General features: G+C 45.6%; 1 protein-coding gene across 1 annotated transcript in view; it reads left to right on the forward strand.

The window, feature by feature from the left end:
• Positions 1-22,394, forward strand: part of LOC121597072 (protein sickie-like) — a 216,720-nt gene that overhangs the window by 19,442 nt on the left and 174,884 nt on the right. Inside the window, 1 exon segment of the mRNA XM_041922567.1 lies at positions 19,895-20,065. Within this exon segment, the coding sequence (XP_041778501.1) occupies positions 19,895-20,065 (171 nt within the window).

A 22,394-nucleotide genomic window follows, 5' to 3' on the forward strand; every position in this document is an offset into this window, starting at 1 on the left:
AAACCGCTCCCAGCGTGGCCAAACGAAAACCAACACATCTTCACGTTAATCAAGCGAAAACATGGACCGAAACTCCCAGCTCATTTATCAAACCTGTTCCCGTTTCGAATAGAACGCCGCGATCGCTTTTGGAACAGAACGACACAGTCTGCTAATGACAATCGCCCGGTGAAAGGTGGCATTTGGCTTTTTTGGCCCAAAAGTCAATCGTCCGGCTCAGGTGACCGACCGTAGGGACCTAAGCTTGGGGCAGAGCAAAGATCCTTCTGGTATGGTACGTTGTTCTACCGTCCGATGACACCCATTGGGCAGGAAGCCATGGAATTGTTCGGCCCATGGAGAGAAAAACCCTCGGTACAAGAAAGGTCTACAAGGAAGGCCGAAGGTCAAAGTCACCAAAAGCGACACGTTGACATGGGTTCGGTTGGTTGGGATCGGACACACCGCCGTCCCTGAGTGTTGGGGACGTTCCTGCGTGTCGGACTAATTAATACATGTTTATTTTATGCTGACAAAGGCACCGGACTCAGGGCTCAGAAACCTGCAGGGGTTTGAAGCTGGTAACATGACACTGACCATTGAACCAGTGGGAAAGAAGCAGCCTTTGGTCCCCGTTTTGGGTGTGGATTAGAATGTGAGAGTTCTTCGGAATGAAAATGTTGAGCGGCGCTTGACTGGACATGGGCAGTGGATTGAAAATTTACGAGCTCAAAAGCGTAGCGTTTGGCTTTTGGTGCTTTTTTGGAGCTGCAATGAAGATGACACTCGGTGGAGTTTGGCTGGAGTGTTATTGCTGCTGAAATGTATATTCCAACCACTTGAAGCGATGTTGATTCTACCGTGTTGTTCGGCGCATTTGGGAACTATTTCAACTGAATCACATTTGATATCCAATATGTACCCCCGTTGGCTAAACCGTCATCATTCCCCAGCGAGAGAGAGCGAGAGTCAACCGGCAGGATATCGGCTGGCACAAACAAACAAACCTTAAAACAACAACCGAAACGCGCAACGGAATTATTCCCCCGACCGTTGCTCTGTTATGCTTTGGCTCACGCATAAATATTCAGACGCAATCCACAGCGAGAGAGGACCGAGCACCCGCCGGCTGGAAAACATGCCTCCAGATGGCTCAACAGGGTTCCACCCTGTCTCTGCTCTCTCTCTCTCTCTCTCTCTCTCTCTCTCTCTCTCTCTCTCTCTCTCTCTCTCTGTCGTGTGCTCCAGAAAACGCATCTGAAATTGTGGTCACCGTCCGGCCACCGGCTTGTGCATGTGTCGAATCACTTTCGGAAATGATCGTCGAGCAGTTGAAGGCATCCGATGCTTCCGATTTTGTGTGTGGAAGAATCATCATTGCCAACGGTTTAAGGCCGGACGCTTGGAAGCTTGCCAGGAAATGGGGCAGGAAATGGGGCGGAAACACCCTGCAGGCCATCAGGGGAATTGAGTTTGCTCACGAGCGCTGGCGAAGCGAACAGGATCTGGATACGGACTCCGATCCGATTATGCTGAGTACGGTGCCATCGACAATGTGTTGATTTTATTATGAGCCTACAGTTGGAGGCTTTTGGCATACGGGCAAAAGAAAAAGCTCTGCTTTCTGTGCATTTTGCAAACTGGAATTATTTACGAGCAGATTAAAATGTCTGTGCCGATTTGTATTGAACCAAAGTAGTGACCGAGGAAGAGCAGAAGTTTTGCAATCATGCTAAAGTAATAACCATAATTGAACCTTTTCATTCTTTGTGACCGCTCGGGCCCACACTGTGGTCAATAAAGTGAAGTTCTCGTCCTTTTGCTGCGAGCAGCACACTGAGACAATTTGTCCGTAAAGTATGCACACAAGCTCGCCCCATTCCCTGCCCAGCATTCATTCATCCCCATCTTTCGAGTGCAATCACACTCACCGAAGAGATTGGTGCTGTGGTGCTGGGCAAAACTTCAAACGAGAAACACCGTCCAACCATCAAACGCGGTGCAACGGTGCAGCTTGTTTGCTGTACGATGATGCACCTTAAGAGAAGGACGAATGGAGAAAAACCACAAACAAAACCGGACGCTCAACGGCCCGGAAACGGAAACACAACTATTGTCGAAAACGGTGGAGTGGTTTGTGGTCGGTGCAGCAATAACCTGGGTTCCTTGTTGCTTTTCCTTTCAGTTTTTGTTGTGCATGCACGGTGAGCTTCGCTGTGGAATTCCTGTGTCCAATATAGCTAAACACTTGATAAAAGTACCCTAGAAGCACAGTGCTGCTGTTGAATCGGTTCAGACTGCCGCTATTCGGCCGGTATCGATCTGCCCCCGGTGGTGCCGAAGTTGAAGTGTCTGGCGAGGAGAAACTCTATCGTCACACACACTGAACTTCCCCAATGGATGCCACACTATTGGAAAGGAACTCGTCCATACTTCCACATCCTGTCCATTGTATTTGTCAGCTTGCTAGCGAAAGCATAGGAGAAAGAGTTTCTGCATGGTTTACCCATGCATTGTGGCACTGGTACTGTGGCCTGATATCTACTGTTCTTTAGTGGATGGGTTATGCAACGAACTGTTCCTGATGGTAAGGGAGCGTTTTATTTACCCGAATTGAAAGTGTACTTATCGAGCGAGTGGTCGTTGGCCGAGAAACTGGTTCTATGCTCTTACCAAATGAATGTTTCGAAATGTAACGAGAAAAGAAGTCTCAAAAATGATGCTTTCAGAGAGATTTGCACCTACCAAACGGGAACAAAGAAAGTGTGAGCTTCGCCAAGCTCAAGAAAAGGATGTCCATCAAAGCATTGAGAAAATGCTACCTTGAAGTGTCTGGAAATTAAAGAAATGTTTCGGTTCTAGGATTTTAACTGTTTCCTTTTTATCATTCCAATCAAACAAAATCATGCTCTCTAATAGCATGCTTTTGACATACCGATTGCATACTTTAAGGCTAACTTATTGCGGAAATTGAACAAGCATCATACGTTCCCCTTAAGTTCATACAAATACATCTGCGTAACTTCAATTCAGCACAACATTTCCAATTATTCACCGTTGCTTCTCCGTCGGTAGTATGTATCACCTTATGCCATTAGGGAAACCGTCTAGGTACCATCCCTCGTGGTCGTTACTTACACCAGGAAACATCGAACATGCTGCCTGCAAAACACGTCACCGTACGAACATCGTCATGGTACGGCGCGTGAAAAACGACTCATTTATCCGCTATTGACATGAGATGGATGGACTAGATTACACTTTTAAATGCTGCTATGCAAATATACACCGTCCGCACCGTCCATCGATCGGAAAACAGTGAGCCCTTTTGCGCGGACAACAGCCAAACAAAGGCTCGTGTGGTGTGAAAATAGCTTCCTCAATGCGCTTCACGCTTGTCCAGGGATGTCCCAGTGCGTTCTTTACACTCCTCGCTGCTTCGATGATGACATGATACGTTCTCTCTTTTGAGGGGACGCGTTTGGGACGTCATTCTGCCGGTGATGTTGGCGCAGTTTGACCACGCTCACGAATTCAGCATACAGCACACGGTTTCAGAAAAGGGGCCGGGAAAACCTCCGGAGCTGATAATCGGATGATTTGGATTGTAATCCCGGGTGATTTGCGAGGTGGAAAATCCGGTGGTCGACAACGCGCTCGCCATAATATGGTTGACCGATGTCCTGCCGGCCGGACTTAACTCCTGCTTTTACGGGTGTTTACCGTTTATGGGTAGAGTGGAAAAGGTTTTGTACTCAAAATCTACTCATCAGCAAATGGTTTTAAGAGGTTTCACGTGTAATTCAACTGTTGGTTGCTGAAAATAAAAGCTTTAAATGCTTAAAATAATCACGGACAGTGTTGGAAAATATAAAACACCTAAAAGTATGCAATTTTATATTACCTCGACAATTTGGTTATGTTTAATGCATATTGCATACCTTTAGGCGTTTATAGATACATTTTACATAGGGTGTGCATTATCAAAGATTTTAAGCTTGTTATGAATTTAACCTTATAAAAAAACAGTTGTTGCTTCCCAGTGGATGTTCTTTAAACATGAACATTCAAACTGTGGGCAGAAACATAAATTTGCTTCTGAAAATGAAAGTAAAATCACCATCAGAGGTAGATGCAATTCGTTTCCAGTTTTCCATCCATAATTGCTTTTCGATGCCCAGTCCCAGATTTTTCTGTTTGTTTATTCGTCCGAAAAAAAAACCAAACAAACCAAAACAAAACCTTGTCTTTCTGTTTGCTACACATGCCGACCTCTCAAATGCACAACTCCGATGCAACATCAAAACGAACTGCACTGGTGAACCATTGCTCAATCACAACATACCGTTGACCAGCAAACGACCGGGGCTGCAACTGGTTTCACTTTTCCAGTAGGCTGTAGCACTGTGTTTGCATTCGACTGTTTGTTTTCCCCGTGAACGTGGTCAGACAGATCGACTCCAGTGCTGCTGCCCGGTTGGAGGTCACGTCCTGCAATCTGCACCGAGAGCGCCCCGTTTGATCTGAGTGCTGCACGAGTGAGTGCGGGAGAGTGTTGGGAAATTGTTGACATCAACGCTGTGAGTGAAACGATAGCACACCGTGCAGGAAGAGCCGGTCGACCCTTGGTCCGTGCAATCGATGAGTAATTGCATTTCCGAATTGAAATCGGTATGACGGGGCAACCGTGTTCCATCCCCCAGCCCAACACGCCCATCCTGAAATGTTCCAGACGGAGTCAACATGCGGTGACTGGTTCGGTGGTCAGTCGGCAGACAATGCTTTACCGGCGTCGTGTTTGTGCGTGTTTGTATGTATAAAGTGCAAGGTGTTCGAACATGATAAATGTCATCATTTGTTTTAATCAAATTGTAATTTTCCGAATCCAAACAACAGCGTGTCGTTCTGCCAAGGGCAAGGAGAGTAAGAGTGAGGTTAAGTCGCTTGTCACCATTGAACAATAATCGATTGGTTTTTCACCACGCTCACGCGCTGTGCTGGATTGTTTACGGAAGTGTCAATGTTGTTTCAATCGGCTTTTCGCCCTCCTCCATCTCCCCCAGGTTACCCTGGCGCCATACTGTTCTAGCGTGGTCCGTTCTAGATGCCGATCTGGCGAAATCGAAATGGGTTTAAATATTGATCCTCACGAACGGATTCCATGGGCTCTTTTCCATTTGTGATGCGTTTCATTTGCATCGAGGTGATGAAAAGTGAAATTGCAAATATTTACATGCCAAACACACACACAAACGATGGAAGCTAGAGAGGAAGAGACAGGGACAGAGAGAGAGAAGGAAAAGGAACGTGACGTTTGAAGAGCTGATCGTGAATTGTTTACAGAATTCTACGCGTCTACGCTCTGGTGAGGCAACAGGGCTAGAGATGATTCAATTAGGGAAATTATGTTGTGCTTCAACCGTTACAGATGCGTACGTGTTGCATCGATGCAGTTAAGCGATGGAGCGGGTTTGCTGGGGGGGCAATTAATGATGAGCTGGTTTGGTCGTTTGATGGGTTGGGGTTTTGTGTATAAATAGAGGTGCTATGAAATTATGTGGTTGTGGATTTTCAGTTGTGAATTTTCTTAAACTTTCAGTTCAAGAATGGTGTTCTTTTATGTAACGAATTCCTAAATTGATATTTATATGGGATGATATCACAGATGTAAAATGACAAATTCTCGCAAACTTCTTGGTCGCAAACATCTTGGTCGCAAAATTCTTGGTCGCAAACAACTTGGTCGCAAACATCTTGGTCGCAAAATGTTTGGTTGCAAAATTCTTGGTTGCAAACATCTTGGTTGCAGACTTCTTGGTCGCAAACATCATCGTCGCAAACATCTTGGTCGCAAACATCTTGGTCGCAAACATCTTGGTCGCAAAATTCTTGGTCGCAAACTTCTTGGTCGCAAAATTCTAGATCGCATACTTCTTGGTCGCAAACATTTTGGTCGCAAACTTCTCAAATTTCTTTGACTTTTTGCTAAATTGTTATAAATTTTTGACTGCTTTTTTATTCAATTTCATTTAACCTAAATGATGAAAATGAATAAAAATTTTGATTATAACCTTTAAAAAATATTTATTTTCATAATAGTAATTGTTCATTATATCAAATTATGTTGGTATCATTTCTTCAAAAACAGCATTTTAGAGGGCCTTCCGATTTTATAGCGATGCATTTTTAATTACATCATCTATCTTCTTCGTAACTTTAACTCCTGCACATTTTACCTTCTGGCTTCAAAGATCTGTGGTGCAAGCTGTCGCATCATTTTTATATAAAAAAAGAAAACAACAAAAAGCAACAACCGTACGTACAATGGAGAAATTATGTACGAAAAATATGATAATACACTCATCCAAATTATAATCACCACCACTTGCCACAAGCTGACAAAAATCGACAAACGATTACCGTACGCGCTTACAGCGCACTATCACGAGATGCAATCGAGAGAGATAGAGACAGAGAGAGAAAAAAGGAAGGTTATTAAATTATGCAAATTGTTTCTCGATTGGAAATGCATAAAACCTTACCACTGCTTGCCTTCCGCACTGCACTGTTTGTGTGCATGGGCCAGTGTTTGTTTGTGTTGGCTCCATTGGCTCCCATGCCTGTGCGGCCGCTGTGCACCAGCCGATTGCATCATAAACAAAACGTTCGCTCTTCCACCGCACCACCATCGTCGGTGCACTGTGCGGGCCGGGCCGGCTGCACTAATTATGTTGCGGTTGGGTCGATGGCTGCTTCAGATTGGCTATGGCAGAACCATAGCGTCGACGAAAATCGGGACGACCGTGCTCGCTGCCTGGCCGTGGATTTGTCAGGATCGAGTCACTTCCCCCTGTTTTTCTTTCTGCTTGGACGATCCGCTGTCCAAAAAGAGCAAACCGCGAGGCTAAATGATAATGGTTTCAGTGTCAATGTCCGTTGGTTGAAGGTAGGTTGGGGATTTTTTAATGTCTTCCCGGTTTTGGCCTAAGCCTCCCTCCAGAACGGGAGCTCCCTGCATGTTGCAGGCTATATCGATCGGGTAGTACTGCTGGTGCTGCTGCTGCTGCTGTGGCTGATGGGTTGTATTATTATCGCCGGCGGCGCTAATGGTGGTTGTCTGGCACCAGCACAAGCAAGCATGTGTCGTCGGTCTCGAGTGGCTTTCTCGGGTGGAAGAGAGTTTGATGAACATTTGTTCCCATAATCGATACCGAAAGCCCATGAAACTGGTGGGAAAGGTACAAGCGTTCGCTGCACAAGGGACACGGGTCCAGGACATTCCAGAGCTGGCAGCTGCCAAATATTTCATACCGATGTCACCGATGCTTGGTGGAGGAGAAAATACAGAAACCGAACATGCTAAAATACTGCAACCAGCGCTGATAGGTGGTTTTGAGTTGTGGTGTGTGTCTGTGTCAAATTAGAATGCCAAAACCGATCCCAACGCTGGAAGGCTTGTAAACGCGAACAGCCACAGCTCGTATGGTAATTGACTAAGCATAATACGGCCGCTTATTGATAAGCTGCAAAAATAATATCCATTACATGGCCATCAATTCAATGGTGATCGTGCTGCTGCTGTTCAAAAATATGCAAAACAACACACGAGCAGCATATCAAAGCTGGGACCACAAATTTGGTGTACACCGGTGATGGCGCGAGCCCAGTTATGAGCATGAATTATTCAATCGAACGACACGCGAGTTGTTCTTGATTGAAAATCAGGCGGCTGAATGGCGGCTGAAACGGTTGCTTGCCAGGGACATTATTCAAATGAAATAGATTGTTAGTCGCGTACTATTGTTGATTGATATTACATTGATTGAAACCACTAAGGATTGGGATAAGTGCACTATTACAAGCCATTTTGTTTTACGAAAATGGTGGCAGCTTTAAAGTAACTATTCCTGTTTTTTTTTTAATTAGCATATAACATCAATATTAGAGTTAAAATCTGCATAAAATGTAAAATCACGCCTAAAATTATGCAAACTGCACAGCAAATGCGCATTAATAATTCTATTTTATTTAACTAAGTGTATCATAAACAAATGATTGTGGATGTTTTATGATAAAATTGAAAACAAATTGAGTCATTTCATATTTTTCCCAACCATCCAAAACCCCTTTTTCGATACTTTAACTAAGACGTCTCCTTTCCAATTGAGATAATTTTCTGCATCATAAATAAATCTGCTCCACCCATTTCTCCCCGTCAGGTGCATGAGCGGTCTCGTTTAACGTGTTAATTTGTAGCAACACACGCGAGGTATTGATAGATTTATGTTCCAACTCCCTTCCAGAAATGTGTTTGTGTGTGCGCTTTGCTTTTAACAAATGTTTTCCCAAAATTGTTCAACCGACTTCAACACACGCCGCCACCCATCTGGAACGGAGACTGTCAAACCGAATTATTTCTTCCCCAAAAATGGTTGAAACATAGAAAGCGTCCCAAGAACAGCTGGCACTGTTACGTAAACATCCGTAACGGCCACCAGGGCCATCATTTCAGATGGGTACTGCTGGGTATCAGGCAGCACCAAACGCCATTATGCTGCGCGAAGGTCATACCGTCACCGTGTTCTGTTTGCGGAAGCTTGCCAGTGCGTACCTTACAGCCGCCTTCCACTTGGTTTTGGGACAATTTCCCGGGGAAGGGAAGAAATGGGAATCGTAACGCAACCAACCGATCAAATGCAAAGTCGAAAGACAAAGCGAATAGATGCTTCGGTACGAACGCGTCCGTTATTTATGCGTCATCGTCACCGTGTTGGCCCTTTTTCCCTCCCTCCGAGTGGGAAGGTTCTTCTTTACCTTCACCTCCACCACCTCCGTTGAGCGCTGATTTCCCATTGAACACCGTTGCCAAATAAGTCAGCGCACGGCGTAGTCGTTTGTACTGAGCCGCCGCCAAAGCCGCTCGTACGACAGAACGCACCTTCAAGAACGCACCAGCTTAAGGCAGCGACAGAGACGCGGTACCAAGAACCCGGGGGTGCCTGATGACGAACGTGTGCATACAGTGTGCCGCCAGGGCCCCGATCGGTTTGCGTCATGCGCAGTGCGTGCAGCATAGAATAGGGCGTCATGGCGCACGCGTTCCCGTCTGGGCGGCTCAGAAATCGATCGTGTTGGCGTTGGGACGGGCGTACCGACGGCGACGGTCCTGGCTTGTGTGCGATCGTTGGCTGGTCTTCAATCTGCTGGTCGCTTGACGCATGCACACGTGTGCCGCTTAGTGAACGGTAGTTCGATAGTAATCCGGAGTCCAACAGTGCAGTGATTGTGAGAGTGTAGCGCCCCATGCGGAAGGTTGGCAATTTATTAGGCGATTAATTCCGGGAGTGTTGCTTTTAAAAATAGTTCCCTAGATGCATCTGATGGCTTGATACTGCGAAACGGATGCATCACATCGTCCTCCGAGGAGCTGTGCACAAGGTGTGTCAGTGTCTGTGTGTTTGTGCATAATTCTGCAAGCAAGTTATGCTATGCGTAGTGCATTTGTAGGTTTACGGGTAAATGTGCGTCGGTTGATGTTGGCGTAGAATAAATTGTGACGCTCCCTACGAACCGGGAGGCTGTGAGTGTTTCATTCAATTCAGAAAAGGTGTATTCAATTTGATAGTTTTGTTATTATTTGCGAATCGGCCACAAATCACGTGCCGTTGTGTGATGTGGTTTTATTACTCACAGATATAAAATCGTAATGATCACCTCTTGCGCAGTGCGTGGGAAATTTCCGGGAGTGTTTGTGCAGCAGTTAAAGTGATTTACACACACCCACAAAATGGAAAGGAAGAAATACGGGAAAAAGGAAAAAACAACCAACCTTACATGCCGGAAGGAAGCGCAGTGCATTTGTTTACAAGTGTCGGGAAGAAGTCGGATCGGTTTGTAAATTGCACTCAACTCGCCCCCGGCGGAGTTTGCTGCTGTCAGTGAATCATTCGGTTGTGCGCGGGTGAAAAGAGATGTTCCGTTTGACAAGTGGGAAGAGTGGTGCGTGTGTGTGTGTATGTTTGTTTGATGGTGGAAAAGTGTCGAAAAGCAACGAGTGATTGATTGCTGCGGGAAGGAGAATAAAGAAAAGAAGTGCATTGGCGTGAATTTCGCAGTGGGAAGGAAGTGTCACGAGCAATCTTACTTGAACGATTTTTTTTCTGTTATATATCTTTTATCAAAAAGATGTTGGAGATCAAACTAGTTGGTCGAATGCACATCTAATTTAATATTTCGGATATTAGAATACATTGAGTTTAAAACAAATCCGCTTGAATTTCATGCTCCAAGAGTTCTTGAACGTACCTCAACTAGAACTAAAGCCCCTGCATTTCAAGCAACCAATTTTTTTGATTTCACCAATTTTTATGCACGCGTATTTCACAATTCACATCTCATGCGATTCGCAACGCCCCCGTTTTTCCGCCTTTCAGTTCCAACAGGTTCAAGAACCTATTGCACTCTCAATCGAGCTGCTGCACTCGAGAGCGGTGTTTAATTTGCCCCAAACCCGGGAACAGAAATATAAATGCGTTTCGTTTTGCTGTGCATAAAATTTTGCAATAAATTATTGCACGCGAATTGCCCCGTATTTTCAAGTGCGCGCAATATCGGGTGAGGAAATGAAATTCGAATGAAACGATTTTGTTGTGCCTTCCGCCCTGGCATGAGGGCCAACGATATTTGGTTCGCTAATTTTCAGTTATTTATATCCTCTTGACGTTAATGTGAACTGCGCCGGGACGTAAAATCATCGTTTCTTGAAATCGGCCGTGAGCAAGCAATGCCTCTTTTTACATTTCCAGTGCGCCCATGCAATGCCGCTGCAAAGGTGAATCAATTAAAGGGGAAAACGAGCGCGCGTGCATTTCGCAGAATTCACTTCCATCCGATGATGAGACAGCGCTCGCGCTCGGATGCATTTACAATTTACGGGCTCTTCATCTCCGTGGGTGAAACTACCCCCCGAGAATCCTCACCATCAAAAAGATGGAAGAAACAAGTATGAATCTTGACAGAAAAGGAACTGAATCATGGATAAAGTGATACAATGTAGAAGGAAATTAATTTGGAATTTTAAAAGTAATCTTCTCAGCACATTGCGAAGCGAAAGGTGTGGATGTATTCTTGTGCTCGTTTCTCTTTCCTTCCCAACCGAGCTCATGAATCGAATTTGTGAAGTTGGATTATCTGATTTTAAGCCAGCCAAGTGGTGTGGAACAAACAATTAGACGCATACTTACGAAACGTTTCTGAGCGGGTTGGCATTTGCCTGCTTGATCGATCGATGTCCTCCCCCCATCGGTGGGTGCCACACCGGATGAATGATCATCCCGTTTTGTAGCGAATAATGTACACTCATCTGTTCAACTGCAGTGGATTAGTGTACCCACCCCCGGTCAGTGACTATCGTGCCGAAGAATCGAACGTCATCTATTTTGCCTGCCATCCGGAGGACCATCTCCACCCGAACAACCTTTTTCTCTTGCTCTTCAGCGCTTAATCTGTAATCCCGATCCAAAACGACTTGAAAAGAAAGCGACACTTAAGCGTGTTAGGTGAGCAGTAAATCTCGCCTCCTTAATCGATTCAACACTGGTAGTCGGAGTTACGGAGTACCGTAGCCGTGGCCGCCCTCACCCTGGTTAGGGTCGTCCGGTGTCTGGGGCATTTTAAATCTTCGCTCAAACGACACCGCCCGTTGTAGAACATCCTAAATGGAGAACGGCTAGCTCTTTGCCTGATCCGATTGATCGCAATCTGATTTGCACCTTTGAAAGCAGTCGGTGCTTTTAGGTGCGGAGGCAGCTCAGAAGTTATGGTCTACTGGGGATCCCTGGGACCCGGGTGGGAAAATCCCCTCTGCAACACATCAAACATTAAACATTTATGCTACCTTTTGAGGCTAGCGTTTCATGGATATAGACGACGAATAGACAACACCAGCAGCCGGTAGGGAATATCAGCAGGCAGGGAAGAGACCGTGGCACACGCCACATCTCCCTGTCGGAGGAGATTTATTTATTCAAACTTTTAACATCCCAGGATCCGGTTGTTTTTTTGTTCCTCTTCCTTAACGAGAGCATCTGCGGGAGCACAGTTTTTGGGGAGTTTTCTATTTTCTTTTCATATTTCCTATTTGCCTTTTCCCTTGGTGGTTTGATTTTCCACCATTCGGAGTCTGTTGGCGCACTGAATGTTATTTCTTTATGCCACCATCATCGATTGTTTGCTACAATTTCCGATTGCAATGGGCACCGAAATGTACGGGGCAGCCACCCAAGAAACGGAAGATAATAACAAAACAACCCTAAAAAAACAACCTTTGCCACCATCAACAGTGGATTCCGGGGCGTATCCTAAATAAAGGAATTCGGCTCGAAATGTAAACAAATGCGTTCCCTGTTGCTCACGGTACGACCTTCTTACGTCACACGGTGGGTTTCCGCTAGGCCTGCGTCTGTGTATTATGCCACTGTTGTGTGTGACTCAGAGTTCCGTGACCTTTTGGGAGTTTGAATGCTCGTTCGAATTGAAAATTAAATCAAAGCTAAAGAGAATAAAGCAACCAATGCGAGAGAGCCCACGCAACCACGGGCTGTCAGTCAAGCTGAGGGCGCCCACGAATCGTCCGGCCATCAAGATGCTTATCGACGAATGCTGACGGACTCGTCAGTTCTTGAACTGTGTTCCTTCCCCAACCCCAAGCAGGGAAGAAATTGGTGAAGGGTTCTGAGGGTTTTTTGTTGTTGTTTTCCATTCCCTCCCAAACTCCCAAAAGGGCTTGTCAACGGTTGATGATGATATGTAACTAAACTTTTCAACGCCTGTGCCTGATAATGTTGTTGAAAGGTTTTGGACGGCACTGTAGTTTCCATTTCCGCTTCCGTTTCCGATATTCGGGACGGGATAGAAGAAATGCTGACACTAGAAACTGGGGAAAGCCCGCGATTGACCCGATGGAATTGAAATTAGGTTAGTGCGGTGGTCCCGACATGGCTGTGGATCGCTTTTTCTCACCCGCTGGCACTTAGCTTAGCCCATTTCTGTTTCTCGCTCTCGAAATTCGGGGTGTGAATGACTGCTTTACGATAGTCAACATCCATCCGAAAGGGCGAGGATATTTATGAAGGAAATGTGTTGCTAATTAGGTTATTTTTATGAATTCTTCTCCAACCAAACACTCGCTTCATTAGTAGCGTCTTGACCCGTTGGAGTGTCCCTTTCTTGTTTTGCACCGCATATTTCCTCCAATGGATCCTGGTTGAACTGCAAATGGAACAAGTTAGCCCGAAAAGGCTGAAATGCGATTCCCAATTTCGATAATCAATTTTGCTCATTATTTTTCACCCTTCCAAGGATAAAGCACTCCGGAAAAGGGTTCCTAGTTAATGAACGGGATCTTAAAATTCTACGAGAATGAACGGTTCATAAACATGCTAAAAGTTTCCACTAGAAGCTCGTTCCATCATTATCCCAAGCATTTCCAAAGCGTTGGAGAACTTTTTCCGTAAAAAACGCCTGGAGTTCCTAGGAAGAACCTCTGGTTCAAAATTAGCTCCACGAAACTGTTGGTAAAATGTTCCGAGGTTATTGTTGTTCGAGTTCCACGAAGTTATCCCGTTAGCTGTGAAACAGAATACATGGTAAAGCGACCGGAAATCCTGTAAACCAAATCAGAACTCCAACGGGTTTCCAAAATATCTCCACTCCGCTTGCACTCCGCTGTGTGGTCCGGAGTTGACGTCGATTACGGGTTCAGCTCCACTAATGAATGCATCAAATAACACCTAACACCGATTTCAGTACCGGTTGCGGGTTGCTCATTTATTATGCACGACAACAAATTTGAGCCACGTGACACGCGGGGGAATCGTTGATATGCAACACGTCCAAAAGGTGCCGAAAGGGAGGTTCGAAATTTCCCTTCAGCTACCTGCAGACTTGTGGATTCATTTTTAAAGCACAAGCATAATTGAGGTGCGTGTTTAAAATCGCTTTGAGCTTGAGCTTTATGCCATTCACTGTGGTGACAATGCTACTTCAATATTTCAAGTGATCCGCAATTCCGCAGAACATAATAATAGTGCAGCGCTCATCGCGCGCTATGCACGGAAATCTGTGTAAATCCCGACAACACACACCGTGTCTGACAGTTCGTCAAAGCGCAATTATCCATTTGTCATGCATCAACACCAGGAAAACACCAGACGACACCGAGGACCCTCTGGAAAACGGGTGCAACCGAGGTGCAGCCGCCCCAGCTGACACAGCGGTCTTGTGACGAGAGACAAACTTCCCGGGTCTGGTCTGGTGGTTCCGAAACTGCACCACAACTGCACTGCACAACAGAACGAACCCTTGTCTTTCTCTCTCTCTGTCCAAATGCCTTTGAACCCTTTCGAACTCGAATGGAAAATAAACAAAGAAACAAAACGGGGGAAAACAAACCGTCTATAAATAACGTACCATTTTACTCGCCGAGTCCGCGACGCTGTCGTGATGCTACTACTGCCACAACAACAGTGCTCTAGGTGCCCTGGCGTAGGACCATACAGTAGACCACCGAAAGGTGTTGTGCTCTTACGGGCCACGACGGCCACGAGACAGTGGCGCTGGTCCAGTGAGGCGGACGATGGGGCGCCACTGTCTATCAGCAGCGAAGGGTTAATTTCGGGACTATTTTTATGCTCTTCTAAACAACCGCTTGTAATGTACAAAAACCATGCCGTTCAACGACGCCAGTTTCGTTGGCGGACTATTTCGGGGTAGCACGAGAACTTAACGTCATCACCGGTGGTTTGACAAATAAATCTATTATGCACAGGTGAAGGTGGCAATTTCTGGATTGGGGTGTTTGTTAGAGGGAATGCGCCACGCTAGAAACAAATCACCACCGGAAAATGGAAATTGATTCTTTGCCGTAGCATTACACAATTCTTCCCCTGCTCCTGACGCGCTCCAATTCTTCCCTTTATTTTCCGTAAAGTGTACACTCAACGGCAATTGCATTAAGAGGTACAAAATGAAATGTTTATTTTGAAGTGGTTTTAGCTCCAAAGGATCCATTCGGGGGAAAACGGAGCACCTAGTACCTAGTTTGTTTCCATTTTCACGTGGGAAAACCGCACCACAGTCCTATGATGGATTATGGCTCGACACGCGAATGCGGGCACCAGTTTTGCCGAAGGCATAATATTTTGACCACATCAATTTTCGGTCACCCATACACGCACACACACACGATGTGTGGCGGTGCTCGCAAGTCTCTAATTTGCTTATTTGTTTGCGTTTGAAGTGTGTTGTGTGTACGCGTAAGACCGCACGGTGGCTTATGATGCGGCAGAAGTGTGTATTCTAGGGCAAACGGCAGCAATTAGCATCCCAGTGAACTACAGTGTGGATGAAGCTTGTGTATGGTACATGCTTGAAAGGAAAAGGTAAAAAGTGAAAACCGACCAGTCAGTTGCTTAAGCTTTTGCTCCCCACCGAAAGTGTGTTGGTTTTGCGGCCACTGCTCTAATTGTGAGTGATTATGAAATCAAAGGAACTGAAGGAAGCAAACTAATTCGCCCGATGTGCAGGTGATGGTGAAATGATTGATGAATGGGCGCACACACACCAAGCCTAGGTCCGGTCGGCGGAAATGACTCTCGGCTTGAATTCGGGTGCGAATTGATTTACGAGATATCATCAACAAAGTCGTTTGACTTTGTTTCCAACTTTCTGGGGTTGTGGCGCGTTTGTTGTAACGAGTGAGCTGCATAATGTTGGGCCGGTGTGTTAGTGGGCAGGGATCGAGCGACGATCTTTCTGTGACGAAAAATCTATCGCAGGTAAGAATATAGGTGGAACAAATGCCAACAAGAGAGTAATATTTACTAACAGTCAGATTTTGTGATGCGAATTGCCTACATTTAGGCGTTAAATAATTCAGTTCGTTTGTTTAACGTGTCAGACACTGATAACGCACAGAATTAATTTATTTTGAATCATTAACATTATATTAAACCATTTTTTAAATTGTTCTTTTAACGTACATCCATAATAATGTTGCTAGAACGCATCCATATTCTAAGATTCAGCTTCTTCTCCTGACAACATTAGCTAACACCCTTCGGCACACACGCGTACAGTAAACTGGCAATTTAATTTCCTAAAATAACCCACGGAGACAGCCCCTCCAAACCATTTTACTGACCTTAGTGTGTAACCGCTTAACCTGCCAGCTCTCAAAGTTGGCGACAGCTTCCCTACACTACACACAAACACACGCACGTACACAGACCGGAAGCGTAGTAGCTTGGGCGATGTGCAAAAACCACTCACTGACAGCCAGACTGAAAATCAAAAACAAAAAAAGAAAGGTACGGCAAGGCACGATCGTTCGGTCGGAAAAGTTAGTAGAGTTCACATACACACGTATATGCACGTAATGAAGGGACGAAACTCCATCGGGTACGTGTGCCGCTTCGCCAAGTGGGATCGACCTTTGTGACGCGTATTTGACGCGTCGGCGCGGAGCTCCCTTTTGGGGCTTGAGCAAAGGGTGCAAGGGATAAGATCGGGGATCCCATAAAGTTAGAAAACGACTCGGGAGGTAATTAATTATGTTGCAGTTTTTTTTTCCTCTTCTCTCGTTTGCTCTGCCTCTGTTTTCTGTTCTGTTCTTGCCCGTTCCAGCTCGTCTTTTATCATACGCTTTGGAGATGTGTTCGTGGCTGATGCTCTATGATCAGCTTCAATTTTTAGCATCGGACTCTCGTTCTGTGCTGGAGTCATGTAAACGAAACTTTTCGTACAAAAATATTGTTCTTGCGATGAAAAAAATATGGTCGAATAGACTTGTACTACACAGCACTGGTGTTCATGTTGTTAGTAGTGTGTGGAGTGTTGTGAGGTTTTCATTCCAGTTTTTTTTTGTGTTCGCTTACTTGGCGGCGTTAAGACACGCGAAAGGGCATAAAGTTACGAGTGCAAACTAGGAATAGAGCAGCGGCAAAAAGGTCGGAAAATGTGAGAGGAAAAAAACACACACACACGAACCATAACCATAAATAACTCGCGTTAGGATGTGTCTTACTTTAGCGTGCCCTTTCTGGAGTGGAAGCGCTGCAATGTGCGAACGCTAACTCCATCCAAACGGTGCCATTTTCCTGGAGCGGTTGTGGAAAACTGCTTTTGCGCTTGCCGTACGTAGCTGGAGTTTTCACCTCCCCAATGGGGAGAGGGATTTTGCAACTCATTTTCAAGGGACGTTTAACGAGGTATCAAGTATGGTCACACTTTTAAGCACGTTTTTATATGACGACATTAAATTAATGCGTGCTCTTGAAAAGGCGAAACAAACCTAACGATGGTTGCCCTTGAGTGCGCCTCCCAGCGGGATGCTTTTTGAGTGTGGTCTACTGGGCTTGAAACGTTAATTTCGTTCACCAACAACCAATTCATCATGGTGGACACAGAAGGTAGAGCTAATTTCATTTTACAATGCATTACGCTACGCCATTTTTGTCGGGGCGAAAGCATTAAAATGCTCCTCCCAAATTCACGCACAAAGGCAATTAGTTTTTGGCGAAAAAATGAAGGCCCTTCTGTTCCCTTGGCGTCATTCACAGCTGATTAATCCTAAACCATGCACACGCACAGCTCAACGCATCATTTCGTAGGCAGCGAACAATACCACAGCACGATACAGCATAGCTCTCGCCTTTGTGTGCTTCAAGAAAAGTCCCCCGCAACAAGAAAAAAAAGGTGGCGAAAATATGTTGAGCAGATAAAAAATAATCATCTCTTTAAAACGACGCGCCTCTTCCGATCTGCCGGGCTGCCGGGCGTTGAAGCGGAAAACGAAACCGACGCACGACGCGCGACTCGGGAAAAGATAAATTACCAACCGAAAAGGAACATTATGAAGCTATGCTGCTGCTGCTGGCAGCACCTTACACTCCCGCTCCACACAGACTCAAGTGCGTAGCTGGTGCGTAGCTGGGAAGAGAAAAATCAAGAGATTTTCCAAGTCGTGCGACATAATCGGTTCATGGCACGTGGTAAACCCGCGATCGGAGTTCTTCCAGCATCATACGGAGGAGGGTTTTTTTCATCAACTTTACATCATTTTCCCGTCTCAAAACTCCAAAGAAAGAGGGAAGGAAGCTACATACCATGATACGGCAGATGGATTTTAATTGGGAAAATGAAACATGCCGTGCCGATGTCTTGGCGACTTAGTGCGCTCTGAAATGGGGGAAGACTTATGCTTCATTAGACAGTGAGGAGGGGGGGATACAATTTTCCTCTCCCGTACCCGGTGCAATGTTGATTGCCCAACGATGAATCGTTGATTTGATTTAGCAGTTTATTTATTTTCTCACCCTGCGTGTCACTGCTTTTTTATCCGCCTCTGTAAGGTGCCGAAAGAACGCTTCATCTCAAGAACGGAGGGCTTTGAAGTTGGTTAATGAAGCCGATGCTAGAAGGTGCATATTTAAAGTCGAAAGTCACACAAACAGTGCCAGTAAGTGCGAAAATATTTTCCTGATGGATCAAACACCAGCATCATAGAAGCTTCCTTTAGCAGAGTGTTAATACTCCAAACGATGGACCCCTGCCAAACAGCTGGCCTACATCCCATCGTTAGCCTCATTTTGTTTGGAGTTTGGCCCGGGAAGTACCATCCAACTAGTGGCGCGCCATTTAGTGTGCTATTACTGCTTCATTTTCATACCTCCCAAGAGTCTGAAGTGTAAACAGAGGCAGTACTTTTGGAGAGTGCATCTTGGCAGTGGAGCACACGACTGCAATCAAAGCGGAAGATCCCGTCCAATAAAACAAATAGCTTCTTTAGCAGTGCCAAATTGCTGTATGCTCACTTACCAGTTCGTTCGGGGATTAATGCCAGTCTGCAAAAGAGGAAAATAAAATTCTAGAGCTTGTTCTTTTTTGTTACATTCCAAGAAACTGCTGACTCCTACTGAGCAATGCCATAAAGCCTGTGTTGAAGCAAGACTGCAATTTTATCTCCTTCCCTCTGGACGTCTTTTTGTAGACTTCTTCTACTCTTTTTTTTGCGGATAAAGGACGCTCCAGGAAGTTCGTAGCACAATTTTTGGATGATTTAAAATTTATGGTCCAAAATTTCCTACTTTTATTGGACATCGTTAGTCTTTGTTTTGCGGAGCAAACGAGGAGCCTGGTTAAGAGCACGTGCCAAGAGCGGATGGCGGCACACTCTAACAAACTCGTCCTATGACCGTTCGGTTACAAATCTTGCGCTTTTTGGTTGTACTGTAACAATACTCACATTGCTAACAGTTGTCAGAAATCATCGTACAGTGATGTCCACAGTCCGGCTACTAAAAACGATGCCAACCAGATGACTCACAATGTACGCATCGCATGGCACGTTAATATTGCATGAGGAAGGACGATGATTCCCTGGAAAGAGCATATCACCCCCAGGGCTACAAGGGATAGTCCAGCTTGTAAAGGACTGCTCCCCGATTTCTCCAAGGAATTTATGTTTCCATTTAGAGATCCTCCAGCGCCAATCCAACCAATATCTGGACGAGTAGTGTCTTCTGCTGCTGCCATCGTGTCGTCCTGCAGCATTTGCTACGTGATTTTGTAGGTTCCAAGTGAAATTGGCTAGCCTATCCGGTCATCGGGCACATGCGTCCTGATCATTGGGCACACACCATATGTTACTTCAGCTTCTGGTCCATCCAAACAAACGAATCATATCTTCGTCCAAGACGGTACGATTGTCACTGGACGTAGAATAAATTTAATAATACTAATGTGCATCGTTACCTTTCACGGGCCGGCCGTACCCGGACGTCCGGTATTTTCCACTAGGGACGTAATATTGATCCTTTCTTTCGGTTTTGCTCCAATATCTCTCCCTTTCACACAGATCTACACCGACTGGGCCAACTACTATCTGGAGCGGGCAAAGTCGAAGAAGAAGGTGTCCGACCTGTCCGCCGACTGTCGCGATGGGCTGCTGCTGGCCGAGGTGATCGAAGCCGTCACCACCTTCAAAGTACCTGATTTGGTGAAGAAACCAAAAACTGCCCAACACATGGTGAGTACCCGTTTGCTACAGCTTTGCTGGGGATTTTATATTCTAACGGAGACAAAGAGAGGAACAAATCCCAGCACTGGGAGATACACACTTTTTCTCGACATTCTTGAGATTTTTCATGCAAAATCCGAGCTTGTCGCAACCGGATAAAAAACTATTCCCTTCTTTTCCCATTTCCAAGCAAGAAAGCAACCACTCTTGACGAAAGACGGAAAGAGCGATAAATCAATTACCGCCATAAATCATACTTATTAATAACAATCAGTTCACCATAAATCATCACTAGCGACGATGGTGGTGGCGGGTCGATTCCCCAAGTGTATGGCGGTATGGCGCCGGGAAGGAATGGGTACTCGTCCATGGCAGGCTTTGAGTTTTCCGTTTTCCATTATGTCTGCTCTAGCTTACGCTGCGACTCACTCAGTCCGATGACCGCATGCAAAAGAAACAATCCAATGCGAGAAGAAATGTGCGGCGGTGCATTACGTGCGCTATTTTATTCTATGAATAATTAATTGTTGCATGCGTTCGTTCGGTACATTGTGTTTATGATAAGCATAATGTTTGCGTACCGGAAAACGAGAATGAAGGATTTGTAGTGTTCGTGTTTTTTTTTCGTTTATTTATTTTATCAAGACACACTAAATCTTTTGGTCTGTATTCCTATCCTAAGGATCTTTTTGTGTTGAATTTTATGTTTTGCAGATGTAAGTTTGATTCCAAATAGTTACATTCATAAAGCTTTCATACTGTTTGAAAAAAAAAAACGCCTGAAGGTATGCAATTGGCTAAACAAATCAGTATCTTTAGGAGAATAAATTACCTAAAAAAATCGACTGTGGCAATTTAAGCTCACTAAATCCTTAAGCAGATTCCACTACATCATTGCAATCATCCCTTTCCATTTCACTCTCCCAGGTGAGTTTGATCCTTTTTTTTATTGTCGACCAAAATCAAGAACCTTCCTCTAGGGAGTTGAACGCGTTGAAAGCATTTTAGCGCACTAAGTGTGCCACCAGCCAATCGACGGACATTCGATCGCACGGGCTCAAGCAAAGATGATGCCGGACCTAAGCGGTTGATGAAAAATTGCTCTATCATTGCACTTCGCTTTTCGAAAGAAGAATGACGCTCCCCGGGGGGTACGGTGGCGGACAAGACTTTCTTTCTCGGAACCACCCTCGGGCGAGTAGGAGAGTAATCATCAATTTAATCAACGTTCTATCTAAATTGAAAATAATTCGCTCTAAAAGCAACTAGATGCGATTCGATTACCGCATGCTTGGCCGCTTTGTGTGTGTGTTTGTGGCTCTCGTTGTTTGAGGTCCAGCAGAGGCCGGCCGGGAATGCTTACGCATTCCACCAAGAACGTGGGGCAGCTTTCACGGTTTGGCAGTGGCATTTTATCGCGTTATCATCGGTGGACTTTATCGGTCGTTGGGCTCACGGGCGGGCGTGCGGGTGTGTTATTTAATTGCCCTGGAGTTGGCTGTCCTGCTGCGCCTCTGAAAAGAACAGAGTGTACGCAGCGCGTTGTGTTGTTGTCTGCTCTACGTAGCCTCACTGCGGGTGGGTTTAGTGTTCTTTCAGCGTTGGGCTCCTCGTGGTCGATGCGTTTGTGCGCCGATAAATGTTGTCGATGAAAGGCGTGCTGTGAAGCGCAAAGCGCCCACCTCAGCGCCCCGGTTACGATGAGATTGCATGTGAACGTTGTCAGGCTGCCGGGGTCCGGGGGAGTATTCTTGCATTTGCCGAGCCATCTTACGCCTCGTCCCCATTGAACCACCGCTCAATGAACCTAAATGCTGAACACGATATCGGGTAACAATTGAGCGCGCGCGCACGGTCCCTCAAAAGCCCTCCTTACGGATCATGATTTATGGTGCATTCTCATTGGTCCTGTGCAGCACGCCGATTAAATCACAATTCTAACCCTGAGGATCGGGAGAATTGTGTTTCGATTCTTTCTCCCCCCTCCCAACCCCGCGGATGCAGAATGGTTGCAGTCGTAAAATCTGACACCATCGCTTACTCTTATCGAAGAGTGTCAGAATTGGTATCTCCGGTCACGTAAATGTTTGATTAAGCGAATGAATTTTGGGCTGCTCTGGCCTGCGGATGCGGGTTCCAATATTTAATCGAACACGCAGTTGTGTCCTGTCCCGAGGCCGGACCGATGTCGCCGTTACGTGCTCATTAGCATGATGAAAATGCAACACAGTTTCGTTGTCCGCAGACGCAGACGCGTCATCGTTATCCGAACAAAGAGCGTTCGGACATAATCCACGCAGCACTTGAAGCACGATTCACTGTCACCGGTTCTTGGTGT

The sequence above is a fragment of the Anopheles merus genome, chromosome 3R (assembly GCF_017562075.2).
Source record: "Anopheles merus strain MAF chromosome 3R, AmerM5.1, whole genome shotgun sequence".
Lineage (NCBI taxonomy): Eukaryota > Metazoa > Arthropoda > Insecta > Diptera > Culicidae > Anopheles > Anopheles merus.